The 15,462-nt window shown below is 58.0% G+C and overlaps 2 protein-coding genes across 4 annotated transcripts; both read left to right on the top strand.

The window, feature by feature from the left end:
• Positions 1–40: 40 nt before the first annotated feature.
• LOC128801011 (disintegrin and metalloproteinase domain-containing protein 32-like) lies at positions 41–7,831 on the top strand. Of its 3 annotated transcripts, XM_053966611.1 has the most exons (19): positions 41–265; positions 516–577; positions 715–793; positions 915–991; positions 1,111–1,303; positions 1,484–1,549; positions 1,816–1,887; positions 2,519–2,685; positions 3,093–3,174; positions 3,346–3,482; positions 4,067–4,253; positions 4,510–4,599; positions 4,906–5,104; positions 5,516–5,624; positions 5,916–6,099; positions 6,427–6,507; positions 6,588–6,705; positions 7,259–7,412; positions 7,629–7,831. In XM_053966611.1, the coding sequence occupies exons 1-19, from the start codon at positions 53–55 to the stop codon at positions 7,801–7,803; spliced, it is 2,445 nt and encodes an 814-aa protein (XP_053822586.1). In that variant the 5' UTR covers positions 41–52; the 3' UTR covers positions 7,804–7,831. The 3 variants fall into 3 exon arrangements, 2 of the variants coding, with proteins under 2 accessions (XP_053822586.1, XP_053822587.1); XM_053966612.1 differs by lacking the exons at positions 6,427–6,507; positions 7,629–7,831 and adding an exon at positions 6,362–6,426 and having other exon boundaries at positions 7,259–7,346; XR_008435114.1 differs by lacking the exons at positions 7,259–7,412; positions 7,629–7,831 and having other exon boundaries at positions 6,362–6,507; positions 6,588–6,605.
• Positions 7,832–8,808: 977 nt separating this feature from the next.
• LOC128801014 (indoleamine 2,3-dioxygenase 2-like) lies at positions 8,809–15,278 on the top strand. The gene is made up of 10 exons (XM_053966617.1): positions 8,809–9,020; positions 9,599–9,694; positions 10,261–10,380; positions 10,587–10,705; positions 11,023–11,037; positions 11,399–11,498; positions 11,698–11,815; positions 11,907–11,958; positions 13,706–13,854; positions 14,509–15,278. Exons 1-10 carry the CDS (start codon positions 8,922–8,924, stop codon positions 14,877–14,879), a joined length of 1,239 nt encoding a protein of 412 aa, XP_053822592.1. The 5' UTR covers positions 8,809–8,921; the 3' UTR covers positions 14,880–15,278.
• The last annotated feature ends 184 nt before the right edge of the window (positions 15,279–15,462 follow it).

Here is a 15,462-nt window from a genome sequence, read left to right as displayed (position 1 = left end):
AGTTACTGGTGGGCTGTGGGGCCGTTACTGGTGGGGCCGTTACCGGCCGGCCATGGGGCCACTTTGTGCAATGCCTCCACTGCTGCTCCTGCTGCTCCTGGAGCTGCTGCATGAGGCTGGGCAGGGCCCCCCTGAGCCCCCCGCCCGCCAGGACCGGGCTCAGCCATGGGGGTCTCTGTCCCCTGTGGGTGGGAAGGTTTGGTCCTGGATCACAATCCCACAGCAGCTGGGGGCCAGCACAAAAGGAGTGGCGGGGCTGAAGCAGGCATGGTGCTGGGGGGCTCTGGGGAGGCTGGGAGAAGGGAGGGGAAAGTGAGATTCAGCTGCAGATGAGGGCTGGGGGAGTACAGATGTGGTGGCAGCTGTAACAATGGCACCACAGCAGAGCTGCCAGCACCATGATGGCTGCAGCCACTCTGTGCTCCCCCTTTGCTGCTCACAGCAGGCCTTGGATCATGCTATTGCCAACTCCCTGTTCCCAATTCTCCCCTTCTCTGCTTTTCTGTATGCACAAGGAGGCAGTGTCCTACACCCTGAGGATCGAGGGGCGGCCGTACACCATCCACCTGCAGCAGCAGTGAGTTGGCCCTGGCATTGCCCTCACTGACAGTGGCTGCCCTGCTCCCTGGTGGCTGCAGGACCTGCAAGAAGCTTGAGAAGCTCCGGGTAATGGCTGCTGTTGTAAGTACCTCACTTTGCGCCTCTCTCTTGCAGTGCCTTTTTATCGGATGATTTTCAGACTTACGTGTCCAGTGAGCAGGGATCTTTGCACTCTGGTTCTGCCCACATTGAGGTAACCTGGCCTTGCCTTGGGCTGTTTGTTTGTCTCTGCCCACGGCAGCTGTCTGGCTGGTGGGTGAGGGGATGGCCTGCCCAGCCATGCAAGGGGCTCCCTGTCCTCTGTCATGTCCCAGGGAGGCTGCCACTACTGGGGCTACATCGATGGCTTCCCCAGCTCGGCAGTGACCCTCAACACCTGCTCGGGGCTCAGGTAAAGCCCCAGCCCTGTCCCTGTGCTGCCCTCCCTGGCAGCCTGGCCTGGAGACAGCTGGTGCTGGGGCAGCTGTGCCGGTGCCCAGGAGCAGGTGGGCAGTGCTGGTGCCCTGGCAGGGGTTTGCTGCAGTTTGAGAACGTGAGCTACGGGATCCAGCCCCTGGGCTACTCCCCTGCCTCCCAGCACGTGCTGTACCGAGCGAGCGAGGAGCAGATGGCAGAGCCCCCCCCGGCCCACAGCCCCCCCGAGGCAGGGCTGGGCGGGCTGGTGGCCTGGGAGATGCTGGACAAGGCCCCCGGGGCTGACGAGGTGAGCGGTGCCTGTTCTCGCAGTGCTGCTGCTGTCCCTGCCCTCTGAGGAGGGGTCTGATTCTGCTGGCAGCTTTGGCCAGACACTTGGACACAAGCTTTGAAGAAGCACAGCCAACAGCAGCAGTGAGGAGACCAGAGAATGCAGAACCTGTACTTTGAAGCCCATTTTCTCTTTTAGCCCCTCTCGGCCGCTGCACAATCTCCCAAATACCTCACAGTGTACGTGGTTATGGACAAGGCTTTGGTAAGTCCACACCGGCCACTTCTTCCTTGTCTTTGCCTGACTTCTGTGAGCATGGAAATGGTAACATTTCCCAGCTTTTACATGGATTTGTTTTCCCTTTTGAAAAGTTATGCGTACTGTGGCTTTTGTAGGAAAGAAGGAACGTGAATTTGTAGCTCATGTCTCCATGGCTCGGTGTTGGGAATCATTTCAGTGTTCCAACATTGACATGCTTCACCCTGGTATGCACCTTGTGTGCCCTTGTGTCCTCTTGGGTTGTTTTTCAGTACAGCTATATGGGATCAGACCCGAATGCTGCGACACAGAACATAATCCAGGCCTTCAATTTAATCAACAATGTGAGTCCTTAAGTCTGGTTTGTACTGCAGTGAGATGGGGGGTGAGGAGAATGTTGATGTTAGCAGTGGCCACCTCTTTTCTAGCTGCTTTTAGGTTTAGGAGGATGTTATGTAAAAAATTCCATGTTTCCTGAGAAGGTTTTTCCTCTGGACACGTCAGTCTGCCACAAAAGACCATCTTTCCCTGTGTGATGGCCATGTCTCGTGCAGATGTACAGATAAACAGGCAGTTTGCCTCAGGGCAGCCAAACCCCAGAGTGCATTTTGAGGACTCCTGGGTTGCTTCCCTCTCTGTGCAGCAGATCCCCAATCTCACTGATCAATTAATCTGCTTTCTCTCAGGTGCTTGTAACCAACTTCCAATCCTCTTCTTTACTCCACTGGTGGTCATATGGTTCACTTGTGAAAGAGAAGTTATTCCCAAAACCCCTAACAGTTATGAAGTTATTGGACTGGCTCAGGCCTCTTGCTATAACTCTTTATTCTTTAGGTGTGTTCCTTCTTTTTGGCTACAGATGTCATTGGGCACTGACAGCAGCAATTTACTTTTCCCCTGTGTTTACTGTGTGCAGAGTGGTGACTGCATGAAGGGAAGGTGTGAGAGCAGATGTTTCCTCTCTTGTACTTCCAGATGTTTAATCCCCTTAATGTCACCCTTGTGCTGTCCTCCCTGGAGCTGTGGGCAGAGGGAGATAAAATATCGACAGCAGGGGACACAGATGACCTTCTACAGCGATTTTTACAGTGGAAACAGTTGTCTCTGGAGCCACAGGCACACAACATTGCTTCTCTCTTAGGGTAAGATAAAGGTTCATTAGTGTTAAAGGTTCCGTGGTAGCATTCAGTCAAACCAATGTAAGTTGAAACTTTGACAAATGCTTTTTTAAAGATCCATATTTCCTAAATCCTTAATATTCTTAAAGCATTTCTTCCAGGACATTCCTCCTAGCGTTGCAGCAGCTGCAATGCTGCTGTCCATCCCCTGCCACCCACCCAGGCTGAGGAGCTGGGAATGGTGGCAGCCCCCAGTCCCTGCCCAGCACCAGGCACCAGCCTCCCACCACGCAGAGCCTGCCCCAGCGTCCCTGGGCACAGCAAACAGTGGGGGGCACCAAGGGCACTTGGGCTGTACAGAGCCAGCATCCCCCAGAGACCACAGCGAGAGGGGGTCCCTGGGACCAGCAGTGACCCCACCTCTGTTCCAGGTACAGGGACCGAGGAGCACTCGTGGGCGCAGCGGCTCCAGGAGAGGCATGTCAGAGAGATGCTGCTGCCACGGTGGCCCTGGTATGGTCCCACCTGTCCTCTGCCTGTCCCTCCCCAGCCCACGCGGCTGTGAACTCGGCCGTGGGCAGCAGGAACGGGGGTGGATGGAGTAGGTGGGAGGCTCTGTGTCCGGAGCAGGGATCGCTGCAAGGAATGCTCAGCTCTGGCAGCTCACCTCTCTCCTCCCTCCAGTACAGCGGGAACGTGACGCTGGAGTCCTTCTCCGTCCTCCTGGTGCAGGTGCTGGGCCGCAGCCTGGGCATGAGCTCCGACAGCCGCCGAGGCTGCAGCTGCCCCGGGCGGGTCTGCACCATGAGCCCCGAGGCGCTGTGAGTCTGCCCGGGGGGCTGGGGACAGGGGTGGCTGCGCGGTGTCCCCTTGTCAGAGGTGTCCTCTACCACTGCCATTCCACTGCAAAAAGTACAACAAACTAGAATCACAGACTCGTGGGATCACTCAGGCTGGAAAAGGCCTCCAGGGCCGTGGAGTCCAACCTTAGAGCAGTCGCCACCCTGTTGAGTGGACCAGAGCACTGAGAACGGTGTCAGTCATTTCTTGAGCACCTCCAGCGGCGGGGACTCCACCACCTCCCTGGGCAGCAATTCCAATGCCTGGCCACTGTTTCAGTGAAGAAATACCTGCTTTTATTCCTCTAAGAAGAAAAAAAAGAATTAATTAAATAGCAATTTAGTGCTTAATTTGACAAAAGAGACCTTTGCTCTCTAAAATGAAGGTACTTCAGAATGCTTTTCAATCTGTTAATAATGAGCTGTAGATCAGGTGAATTAATAGGCCCCTGAGGCCATCGTACCCTGTGCCAGTGTCTGGGCGAGCCCTTGACTCGCACAGAGCTTCGGCGAGAGAGAGGAGCGGTGGATGTGTAACATAAAAGCCGGTAATTGCTTTATTTTAGACATTTCAGTGGGGCGAAAGCCTTCAGTAACTGCAGCATCAGGGACTTCGAGACCTTCCTGAAGCAGGGCAGAGGCGGGTGCCTCTTCGGCAGCCCCCGGCTGAGCCGCCTGTCCCGCCGGAGCGGCGCCGTCTGCGGCAACCGCGTGGTGGAGCCGGGCGAGCAGTGCGACTGCGGCACAGCCCAGGTGCGGCGGGGCGAGCGCGGCCAGAGCCCTGCCTTTGTGCTCCGAGCGCAGCCCTTGAGCCCGGGAGCCCCTCTGCAGCGGGGAGCAGCCCAGGGAGGGTCGTGTTGGGCTGGAGATTGTTTCTGTGAGGCGCCGACCTGGTGGCAGCTTCGCCCGTTTGTTCTGCTGGATGTTGCCCAAGGAATATGGGGAGAGGAGGAGGAGAAGCTCGGGGTGCGACAAAATAAAATAACCTGGGTTTGCCATGTGTCCCCAGGAATGCCTGAAGGACAAGTGTTGCACTAAAACGTGTAGACTGAAGCCAAAAGCAAGGTGTGCCTCTGGATTATGTTGTAGAAATTGCCAGGTAAGGGACATTTTTATAATTATCACAAAATCATTATTTATTTTTGGACAAATGGTATGTTCCCATGCTGACGGATAGAGCCAAACTCGCTGCTGTGCAATGGGAAAGGATCCTGGGGCTGGGCTTCCCAGCTCAGCTCCTGGGAGCCCCTGGGGGAATATTACCGGAGCCTGTCCCAGGCAGTGTCACACACGTGTCACACCTGAGCGCCTCAAGGGAGAGGGACCCTGAGGCCACGGTCGCAAGGGGCTGTGTGGGCTCAGGCTGGCGGGCTCAGGAGGCTGCAGAGCTCCTCCTGCTCCCCAGTTCAAGTGGAGGAACTCGCCGTGCCGCCCGGCCGCCGATGCCCAGTGTGACCTGCCCGAGTTCTGCAGCGGCTCCTCGGCCTCCTGCCCGCCCGACGTGTACGTGCAGGACGGGCACGAGTGCGGGCGTGGCACTGGCTACTGCTACCAGGGACGCTGCCAGTCCTCGGACCTGCACTGCAAGCGGCTCTACGGGAGAGGTAACAGGCTGTGCCTGGCACTGCTTGGGGCAGGGGTGGCCACAGCATCACGGTCGCACATCTTGTACCTGTACTCTTCAATGCACCAAGCTCGGGTGAGAGTGGGGCACCTGGAGAGAAGGCACAGCTCTAGGAAAGCATTTCAAGCTCTGGTTAACAGAGTCCCCCAGTGTTTCACGGATAACAATGGAAAGAACAAAAAGCAAATTATTTTCTGTGGGCCAGCTCAATGAGAGAACATCCCCATGTGCTACTCCCCTGCTGATTTCTGAGGTTCAGGATTGCTGGAGGTTTGGGCGGGGATGGGTATGTTTTCTCTAATTAAATAATGAAAAATGAAGTTATTAGATACCGTAACATGTTCCTTTGTGTTCCTTTTAACGGTGACAAATATTATTGCTAAACGTGTAGATTCAAAGAACGCTCCCAAGGTGTGTTACGAGGAGATCAACGGCCAGCAGGACAGGTTCGGGCACTGCGGGTTCCAGACCGGCCACAAGTACCGGCGCTGTGCTTGGAGGTATGCTGGGGAGGGGGCACTGGCTCTGCTAAAATGCACGTTCAATGGGATTGGGCAGTCAAGAGAAGCGCCAAGACTCCAATTTATGGGGAGATTTGTGAAGCAATACTTCTCTGTGTGTTCTCCTTGAAATGGTGTCTCTCGTTATGTCCCAGATCCTCCCTTGGACCTCCCAGTCCTGCTGATGTTTTCTCAGCAGACTGTGCTGTTTAATGTTCCAGCGTTCATCAGGCAGGATGCGTGTGTGTCTGTGTATGTTTGATACACATCCTGTGCAAATTGGCTTTCCAGGGATCTCAGGTGTGGGAAGTTAATCTGCACGTACCCATCCTACAAGCCCTTCTCATCACCTGCCGCTGCCGTGATGTACGCCCGAGTGCGGCAGCATTTGTGTGTGTCTCTGAACTACCTGAATGTATCCATATGGCTGGATCCGCTTCTGGTTCCTCCAGGGACAAAGTGTGGCTCTGGCAGGGTAGGGAAATATTCTCTAATCATCTGAAATGGCAAATAGAAACTGTGAATATGAACAAGATCATAGAAACACTTGTTCCTTGCAGCAGCGTGCTTAGTATTTAAAAACACTGTAAAAACCTGCAAACATTGCATTAAAGGTTTGGTGGGCTGTGAGCACTAAAATGACCTGGCTTCAGGGCAGAACTGTGGCTTGTCTTTTTTTTTTTTTTTTTTTTTTTTTTTTTTTAAATAGTGCGTTTTCATTTCCCTTTGGGCCATAGCCTGATGTGCTGAGCGCTGTATGGGTGAGGCAGTGCTGGGCTGGAGCTGCCACGGTTTTTCCCAGGTGTGTATAAACAACACGTGCCACCCGCTCTCGGTGCTGGGACAGAACTGTGACAGCAAAGCAAACTGCCACGGCCATGGCGTGAGTCCCACGGGCGCTGGGCTGGGGCGGGCAGGCTGTACCAGTCCACTGCACACCTGTACCCCTGCCTGGCCTTGCAGGTGTGCAACAACAAGGGCAACTGCCACTGCCACCCGGGCTGGCAGCCCCCGGACTGCCGGAGGAGGGGGTCACACTGGGGGGGCAGCAAGGACAGCGGCCTGCAGCTGACAGAGGGAGGTGAGTGGGGCAGCCGTGGGGGTGGCGTGGGCAGGGCTGGCAGTGCCTGTGTCCGGTTGGGCTGGCAGTGCCAGGCAGGGCTGGCAGTGCCCGTGCCCAGCTGGCCTGGCAGTGCCTGTGCCCGGCAGGTCTGGCTGTGCCAGGCTGGGCTGGCAGTGCCCAGCAGGGCTGGCTGTGCCCAGCAGGGCTGGCAGTGCCCGTGCCCTGCAGGTCTGGCAGTGCCAGGCAGGGCTGGCAGTGCCCGTGCCCAGCTGGGCTGGCAGTGCCTGTGCCCGGCAGGTCTGGCAGTGCCAGGCAGGGCTGGCAGTGCCCGTGCCCAGCTGGGCTGGCAGTGCCTGTGCCCGGCAGGTCTGGCAGTGCCCGGCAGGGCTGGCAGTGCCCGTGCCCAGCAGGTCTGGCAGTGCCCGGCCGGTCTGGCAGTGCCAGGCAGGTCTGGCAGTGCCAGGCAGGGCTGGCAGTGCCCGTGCCCAGCAGGTCTGGCAGTGCCCGGCAGGTCTGGCAGTGCCCGGCAGGGCTGGCAGTGCCCGTGCCCAGCTGGGCTGTCTCCCGCCAGGCCTGCGGCGAGCACTGGAGGATGACGAGATGGCCTGGCTGGTGCTGGGCTCCAGCTTCGTTCTGCTCATCCTCACGGCGGCCCTGGGGCTGGGCCTGTGGCGGCAGCAGGTGCTGGGCCAGCGCCGCGGGGAGCAGCCGCCGGGCACCCAGGGGTGAGTGGGGCCCCACGCTGCAGGGTGCCCGGGGGGAGGAGGGCGTGCGAGGGGGCTCCGGGGATCCCTGGAGAGGGGAGGGAGGGGGATAAGGTGATTCCCATGGGGACATGAGGACACCGCCCAGCCTGAGGTGGTCCTTGGGCAGAGGTGACGCAGGCTGAGGTGCTCCCTGAGCCAAGTCAGGGCCAAAGCCCCACTGTAGGTCCCCCACAGCACCAGCCGGGACACGGACAGGGAGCTGGAGCCAGACCTGGAGCTGAATCTGGAGCCAGACCCAGAGCTGATGGCAGAGCTGCAGACAGACCTAGAGCTAGAGCCAGAGCTGGAGATGAGGACAGACACGGACCCAACACCAGAGCCAGCGCTGGGGCAGCACCACGGGCACTAATTAAAGGTGTTGGGCAAAGCTGGTGTCATGGCTAGTGTCCCGTGGTTTTATGCTTACGTAGTTTATGTTTTTTGTCAGAGTTAACCCTGCTCTCGGGGCCTAGGGGCCACAGCTGCTGAGATTGTCCCCTTTTCTCTGTGGCCACAAGGTGGTGGTTGGGATTTGCCCATCTGTGAGGGCTGCGAAGCTGCCTGATGCTGGGGACTGTTCAGCAGGGCTGGCTCAGGTGCTGTGGCACTCTGAAGTGCACCTCTCCTGTGTGACTGTGGATGTGTGTGGCTCATGGCCCCTCTCCTCAGAGCTGGGCACCAGGGAAGGCCACTGCCTCGTGTAGTGGCCGCGGTGCTGACTGTGAGGGTGTCACCTCTGTTTTGTATGTGAAGTGTACGTTTCCTGCAGTGCCCCTGGACCTGCACCCCACGGGGATGTCAGTCCTGCTGTTTGTACCCCAGGGCTTGGACCTGCACCCCAAGGGGATGTCAGTCCTGCTGTTTGTACCCCAGGGCTTGGACCTGCACCCCACGGGGATGTCGGACCTGCTGTGGTACCCTGGCCCTTCCCTTCCCACGCACTCACAGTGCCTCCAGCCCCAGCCCCTGTCTGCACAGGCAGCACTCTCAGGGCTGATTTTCCCCCAGAAAGCTGCTCTTTGGGAAGGCCCTGCTCAGAGCATCCTGCTGACCCCACCGGCAGCCCCAGTGACCCCAGCACCATGGGGAAAGCAGCAGCATCCACCTGTGTTTGTGCATCTCTGGCCAGGTGCCAGCACGAACCACGGCCAGGCTGGGAGGCTGGCTCCTGCCTGAGCTGCTGCCCCGGGCCACCTCCCACCCCACGGCAGCCCTTCAGGGCAGTCCTGGGAGGAGTCAGCTCACAGACCTGCTGCCCCAGAGACAGGTCGCCCAAGGCTTTCCCATGGGTGGATGCCCACCCCGTGGGGACAGAGTTTAATGTTTCTCCAGACAAAGCCTTATCAGCAACCTTTAGCCGTGTTTGCTCGGACCCTCTGGCCATTGGGCAGCCAGGCCCGACCCCAGGACAAGGTGCTGGTGCTGGCTCAGCACACACGGCCAGCGGGGTGGCCAGGCCAGAGCACGTCCGACAGCCAGCGTCCAGCAATGGAGGCCAGCGATGACACGGAGGAGCCCCCGCTGCCCCTGGCACTGGCCAGCTTTCAAGTCTCCGAGGAGTTTGGCTTCCTGCTTCCCGATCCTCTGGTAGGAGCTGGCTGTGCCTCCCCCTCCGCATGCCACAGGAGGCAGACAGGAAAATGGAGGGGTTGGCGAGCAGGTTTCGGGGGGAGCTTTGATTTAGCATTTTGCTGTGACACTTTACAGAGAACAATGAGGAAGGCAGGTGCTATTCTGGCACGGGCAGTTTCATAGGACAAACCCCTACCCTTTAAAATGATGAAAGCAGCTGCAGCAAGCAGCACAGAGGAGAGGTGAAGGAGCTCTGCCATTTACACACTGGCTGTGGTGCTATGGGATTTTGGGGAGCACAAGAAGGGCAGGTGTCCTGTGCCCAAAGTGGGGCTATTTATCACTGGCCTGGCTCCACGGTGGGAGTGGGTGGGGACAGACAGATCGTGTTCACCATCCATTAGTTTGTGACCACCTTATAGCAGCGGGAACCAGACACAAGCCATCGGCAGTGGTGTGCGGGGCTGGGTGGGTGCTGGGAGCCTGGGCACGTCCACAGCCCTCCCTCTGCCTCTCTGCACCAAGACAGGGGCTGGGTGGGTGCTGGGAGCCTGGGCACGTCCACAGCCCTCCCTCTGCCTCTCTGCACCAAGACAGAGCTGCCGGCGCCCTACGGCCCCTGGATGGACATGGCCCGTGAGCTGCCCCAGCTGATCACCAGCCATCGGCTCCGCTCGCGCGTTCACCAGGTATGGCGTTCTCCTTCCTGCCTCCAGAGCTCCCTCAAGCCTTGGTCTGACACAGCAGCGTCTGTAAAACCTGCAAAAGCAGCCCAGCAGCACAGATGTGTGCTGAGCCAGGACTGACACCAGGCGACAGCAAAGTCTTAACTTTGGCACAGAAATAACTCCTGCACCAGAGCCAAGCGCTCAGCAGCCAGCAAGGGCTGGAGCAGGGCCCCTCTAGGTGTCACAAGAACCATGTCTCATCCCAGCCACGCTCCCTGCCAAAGGAGCACAGGTGCCCCATCAGCTTCCTGTCAGGCTCGACCCTTTTGGGATCAGCTGCTCCCATGGGCATCCCGGCACCAGGAGGAGGGACTCCTTTTTGAGGAAAACCCCATGGATTACTGTCGCTGCTCACAAACCAGTAACAGTGCAGCAAGAACAAATCCTGCAGAATGGGTGGGAAGGGAGGCATAAAGGCAGGGCAGAAGAACTAGGAGGGTTCCCCCTGGCTGGCGGGGCAGCCCCTCCACCACAGGGGCCTTGGCATTGCTGGATCTGCTCCTTGCTCCCAAGGGTTTCCCTGGCAGATGCCGCAGCTGAGCACCCAGCACCTCCGAGGACGTGAGGAGCTGCACTTGGCACACCTGGTGCTCAGCTTCATCACCATGGGCTACGTCTGGCAGGAGGGCGAGGAGGGCACCGTGCAGGTAAAGGCAAGGTAAAGCAGGCTCGCCTGCTCCTTGGGGTCTGGGAGCTGATGCTGCTCCCTTAGAACTTTCCCCATGGGAGCAAAGCCCCTTTCCTGTGGCTGCAGCAGGAGCGTGCCCCCTCCTGCCTGGCTGCTGCCTGCAGACAGGCACCTTTCCACAGCCTGACCACATCCCTGCCTTCCCCTGTGCTTTGTGACACTCAGGTCCTGCCCCGAAACCTCGCTGTCCCCTACTGGGAGGTGTCGCAGGCCCTGGGCCTCCCGCCCATCCTCAGCCACGCAGACTTTGTGCTGGCCAACTGGAGGAGGAAGGACCCCAACGGGTAAAGAGGCAAATGCCAGCGGAGCAAGTGCGGGTCTTCCTGCGGTTGGGCAGCAGTGATGAGCAGGTGTCAGGGACAGACTGTTCCCAAACTGCTCCTGTTCTGCCAAAGCCCCTTGAATCCTGCCTTTGCTGGGGTTGGCCTCATGGGTGTGGACACAGGAACTCTGTGGGGACATGGGTGTCTCTGGGAGCAGCCCCTGGGATCAGCTCCTCTATTCCCTGCAGAGCATGGACTGTTACTGGAACAATTTATAATCTCTCTCTCTCTCTCTCTCTCCTTTTCTTGTGCATTTGTTGGCCATGAAATGCCTTCAGGCCTCTGGAAATTGAGTAAGTAGTTACTGCTCATTTATTTTCTAACGATGCTGGTTTTGTTTGGATTGGCTCAGCTCTGTAGCACCGCTTGGGCTGCGCCTCTCTTGATGTGTGTTGTATTTGTCACACGAGTGCCACTGCGACTACAGCAAAGGGACTGCGGCAGAGCCGCTGGCTGCTCTGGCTGCACAGGCCACTGGCCATGGGCCATGGGGAGGGCACGGGGGGGATGGCAGGGCTCCTAAACCAGAGCAGTCCTGCTCCCCGTTCACTCTGTGCCAGCTCCTCTCTGCGGGGGCGGATAAGAGGCTCTGGAGTCTGGGATGGTTTTGTTCCAAGGGCTCAGTGGGTCCCCCTCCTCGGCCCCTTTGTGCAGGAACCTGGACACGATCATCACACTGCCTGGGGGAGAGAGCCTGCGGGGCTTCATCCTTGTCACCCTGCTTGTTGAGAAGGCAGCTGTGCCTGGCATTAAGGTGGGTACCGCCGTGTGTTGGGGCTCTTTGCTTGCCTGCACTGTAAAGTGCCCGAGGTGCACCCACAAGGTGTTCCTGTCCCCTGAACCCGGGCTGGGGAAGCGGCAGAGCAGCCATGGGTGGCAGCAAATGTCCAGAGCCACTGTACACACACATCCTACCCCTTTGTGACGTGGTGCTCTCCCTCCTCCTCCCGCAGGCAATCACCCGGGCCCTTGGTGCCGTGGTGCAGTGTGATGAGGAGACCCTGTACAGAGCCCTGGAGGAGCTGGCAGGGGCCATCGAGGCCATGAGTGAGGCGCTGAGGCGGATGCACGGTGAGAGCAGCTGGTGCCTGTGCATGCTGCAGCTCATGACACACGCTGCTGTAAGTGCCCATCACCTCTGACCTGATTGACTTCCTCCTAGACTATGTGGATCCAGAAGTATTCTACTCTGTGATCCGGATCTTTCTCTCTGGGTAAGTGGAGCCTGTTTCCCTTCAGAGCCGCTGTGCTGGCAGCTCCCGGGGCTGGGGGCAGCTGGGAATGTGCAGGGAAGGGGCAGCCCAGATGGGATGTGAAGTTCCCCAGGGCAGGGTAGGGACCAGCATTGTGCCTGGCAGTGATGCTCCCTAGAGCATTATGATCTGGCATTCAGGAATTCCTAGGCACTGGATCAGTCGGGCATGGACTGTGGCCAGGGGCTGGGGTCTGCCTCCCTCCAGCTTCTCTCCATCCCACACTTCAGCTCAGCCCTGGCAGCCCCAACAGCCAGAATTGTGCACAAATGAATCTTTCCTGCTCTTGGCTGAACAGTTTTGACAGGAGAAGAGGAATTTCTCTTTCCTTCCACACTGTGTACACAAAGCTGCAAAGCTGAGCAGAGGCTCTTCCCACTGCGTGTTCAGGAAACATGTGTAACAATCCTCTTGCTGCTGCTGTTACAATTCTGTCAGTTCAAAAAAAAGAAAATCCCCCCCCAATAATGCAAATGCCATTTGGGCAAGGCAGAACCACAGCCCAGGAGCCCAGCACGGCGCCTTCACCATCCCTCAGCACCCCTGTGGGGCTGCAGCATCTGCAGACACTAGGTCCCAGGCTTCTCTGGGGGATTCTATTTTTATTTCTCTCCATCTTATCTCAGCATTCCCAAGTAAAACGCTCCATGTATCGTGATTAAGTTTCTCTCATCTTTTATCCAAGCTGACCTTGTCTCCATGGTCATCAGCTTGGGAAAACATGCCTTTTAAATTCCCTTCTGCTTATAAGAACTTCCCACTAGTAGAGGTTACTATAAATACAATCCTGGGAGAACTAAAAATATTCTGGTATCTGATAATGAATCTCTGCAGTTTGTGTAAAATCTGTTCCTGTAGCCCAACAGACACTGCAGCCAGCACCGAAAGCCTCATGGAATGGTGCATTCTGCTAAAGGCCAACAGATATTTTTGTGCCAGGCACTTCACCTCCCTGAAATCCTAACTTCTGTCTCCATTTGGGTGTGAGCACTTCTCCATTTCGGCACAAGGGGGGCTGACAGGGTCTGAGCCCAGGGTGTGTGTGGGAGGCACCGGCAGTGCTGGCTCCTGACCTGCCCAGGACCAGCAGCTTCAGAGGGAGGAAATCCCATCCTTGCCTTGTTATCTGCAGAGATAAATAGAGGCAGGCTGGCCTGACCTCTATTTTGCTTTTAAATGCCTTTAAAAAGACATCACCTTGAATAACAAGAACAAAGGAAAATCCAAACTTCAGGGGCTCAAAGGAGTGTTTGGGTGACTACCTGCTTCTCCAAACGGCCACTGACATTCAAGGAATTGATGTAAAGTGCCACTGTTGCCCAGACAAGTGCCCCCTCCCCTCTCGCAGCTCTGCTTGCAGAAACCTTCCTGAGCTGGAGCAGGAGGTGCAGCCAGGCAGGGCAATGTGTCCCAGCACCGTGCCACGGGGTGCTCACCAGGGCATGGAGAGCCCAGAGAACGCTCTTCTGGCAAAGGAAGATTAAGGATTTCTCCTCACCCCCATGGCCTCACTGTGTGCTTTGGCACAGTGTCTGATTTCCAAGCTGATCTCCTGTTTGAAGAAGGCTGACATGGCTCCTTCTGGAGGAGGAGATCCGTGGGCTGGGCCAGGAAAGTTTTGCTCAATCTTGCCAGCCCAAGGTCCCTTCTCACAGGCCCCTGTCCCCAGCCCCATGGCCGCTGCCTGACTGCCGTGTCTCCTGCTCAGCTGGAAGGACAACCCTGCCATGGCGCACGGGCTCGTCTACGAGGGGGTGTCCCCGGAGCCCATGGCGTTCTCGGGGGGCAGCGCGGCGCAGAGCACGGTCCTGCACGCCTTTGATGAGCTCCTGGGGATCTGCCACCGCGAGGACAGTGGTGAGCCACGGGCTTTTCCTTCTCCAAACAGATGAGGGGCCGGGGAAGAGATGAGCCAGAGCGATTCCCATGACTGTGCCAGCTCTGTCGGGCAGGAGGACCAGGCTCTGCCCAGTTCCGGGGAGGAAGGTTATAAATGTGGCTCTGGCAGGTGCTTCCTCACCATGATAAATTCACAAAAGCACACATTTGGCTTCTTGCATGTCAGCTTTTTGCTGAGGCTCTCTATGGGCCGAGAGATGAGGGAGCAGAGTGTGCAGGCATCATGCCAGTGAGAGGCCATTCATCAAGCTCCACTTTAGTCCAGCCCACAACAGAAATATTTACCAGAAATTAGCAAAACCACTTTACTAGCAAAAAAAAAAAAAAAAAAAAAAAAAAAGAAAAAAAGAGAAAAAAAACCCAAAAAACAAACCAAAAGGCTGAGAGCAGGGCTAAACCCTGCCTTTTAGGGTTAGCACCAGCCCTAATATGACCTAATATGGGTTTTCTTTCTCACTTAATGGGAGGCAGAGCAGAGGAGGCTGTGCAGGTTGTCAGGGGTCCCTCAAACGGTGCCAGCACCACAGCTCCAGGCCAGCTTCTCTCCTAGAGGGTCGGGGCCGTTAATCCACTCACCCACAACTTCTTCCTTCCTTCGCTGGTGTCTCGCAGCTGCCTTCCTGCGCAGGATGAGGGAGTACATGCCCCCGCCGCACAGAGCCTTTGTGGAGGAGATCCGCGGCGCCGCGTCCCTGCGGCAGCTCGTTCTCTCCTCGGGGGCCGCGCGGCTCCGCGCCGCCTTCAACCGCTGCGTGTGTGCGCTGGCCGACTTCAGGTCCTACCACATCACCATCGTCACCAAGTACATCGCCGCCGCGGCCGCCAAAGCCAAGGCCAGGCGGGCAGAGCCGAGCGCCAGGGCCGGCCCCTCTGCGGGAAAGCCCCCGTCTGCCCTGGAGGCTAAAGGGACCGGCGGCTCCCACATCTTCAGCTTCCTGAAGAGCATCAGGGACACCACCAGGGAGGGGATGATAAGTGCCTGACCTACCCCGAGGGTTGCCCGAAGTGGGCGCAGGAGGCCACGGGGCTTTGGAGTCTGTTTGCAACGCACAAGCCAAGATCCAAAACCTCCCATCAGCAGCAGCCTTCCCACCTGTGCACGTCTGGGACACGAGGGACACGCTCGGGGCTGGTGAGAGAGAGCAGTGCTGCTGCTGCTGCCTCCCCCCTGCAGGCACTCAGCGAGCTCAGCATCCTCCCCTGGCAGCGGGACGGGCGCAGTGTTCTCCTGGCACTGGCACCAGCACATCATCCCCGGGCCCCAGGGAAGAGCTGTGTCCTTCCAAGCCCCGCTTCTTCCCCACTCCACCCCGGCGTGGGGCCGCAGCTCGGCTGGACACGGGTGGGTCGCACGGACGAATAAAGCAGCGATTGCTGACCCATGTGTGAGGCCGGGCCTGTGTCCATCACCAGGTGGCGGCAGAAAGCCGCCTTTGGCAGCAGGGGACCCGAGCGGGGCCGGGATGGCCGGGTGGACACGGGTGGGAATTGGGGGGTGCAGGGCGGAGGGGTTCGGGGGACAGCGGAGGGCGAGAAGGAGCTCCCCGCTGTGACCCCCAGCCGCTG

The sequence above is a fragment of the Vidua chalybeata genome, chromosome 28 (genome assembly GCF_026979565.1).
Source record: "Vidua chalybeata isolate OUT-0048 chromosome 28, bVidCha1 merged haplotype, whole genome shotgun sequence".
Lineage (NCBI taxonomy): Eukaryota > Metazoa > Chordata > Aves > Passeriformes > Viduidae > Vidua > Vidua chalybeata.
This window is presented reverse-complemented; position numbering and strand designations above follow the sequence as displayed.

Excerpts from the sequence above, each read along its gene's own strand:
- LOC128801014 (XM_053966617.1), top strand. The coding sequence starts at position 8,922 with ATGGAGGCCAGCGATGACACGGAGGAGCCCCCGCTGCCCCTGGCACTG. Across the intron at positions 9,021-9,598 it reads TCCTGCTTCCCGATCCTCTG|ACAGAGCTGCCGGCGCCCTA; the intron begins GTAGGAGCTGGC and ends CTCTGCACCAAG. Across the intron at positions 10,381-10,586 it reads GCGAGGAGGGCACCGTGCAG|GTCCTGCCCCGAAACCTCGC; the intron begins GTAAAGGCAAGG and ends TGTGACACTCAG.
- LOC128801011 (XM_053966611.1), top strand. The coding sequence starts at position 53 with ATGGGGCCACTTTGTGCAATGCCTCCACTGCTGCTCCTGCTGCTCCTG. Across the intron at positions 992-1,110 it reads AACACCTGCTCGGGGCTCAG|GGGTTTGCTGCAGTTTGAGA; the intron begins GTAAAGCCCCAG and ends GTGCCCTGGCAG. Across the intron at positions 1,550-1,815 it reads TGGTTATGGACAAGGCTTTG|TACAGCTATATGGGATCAGA; the intron begins GTAAGTCCACAC and ends GTTGTTTTTCAG.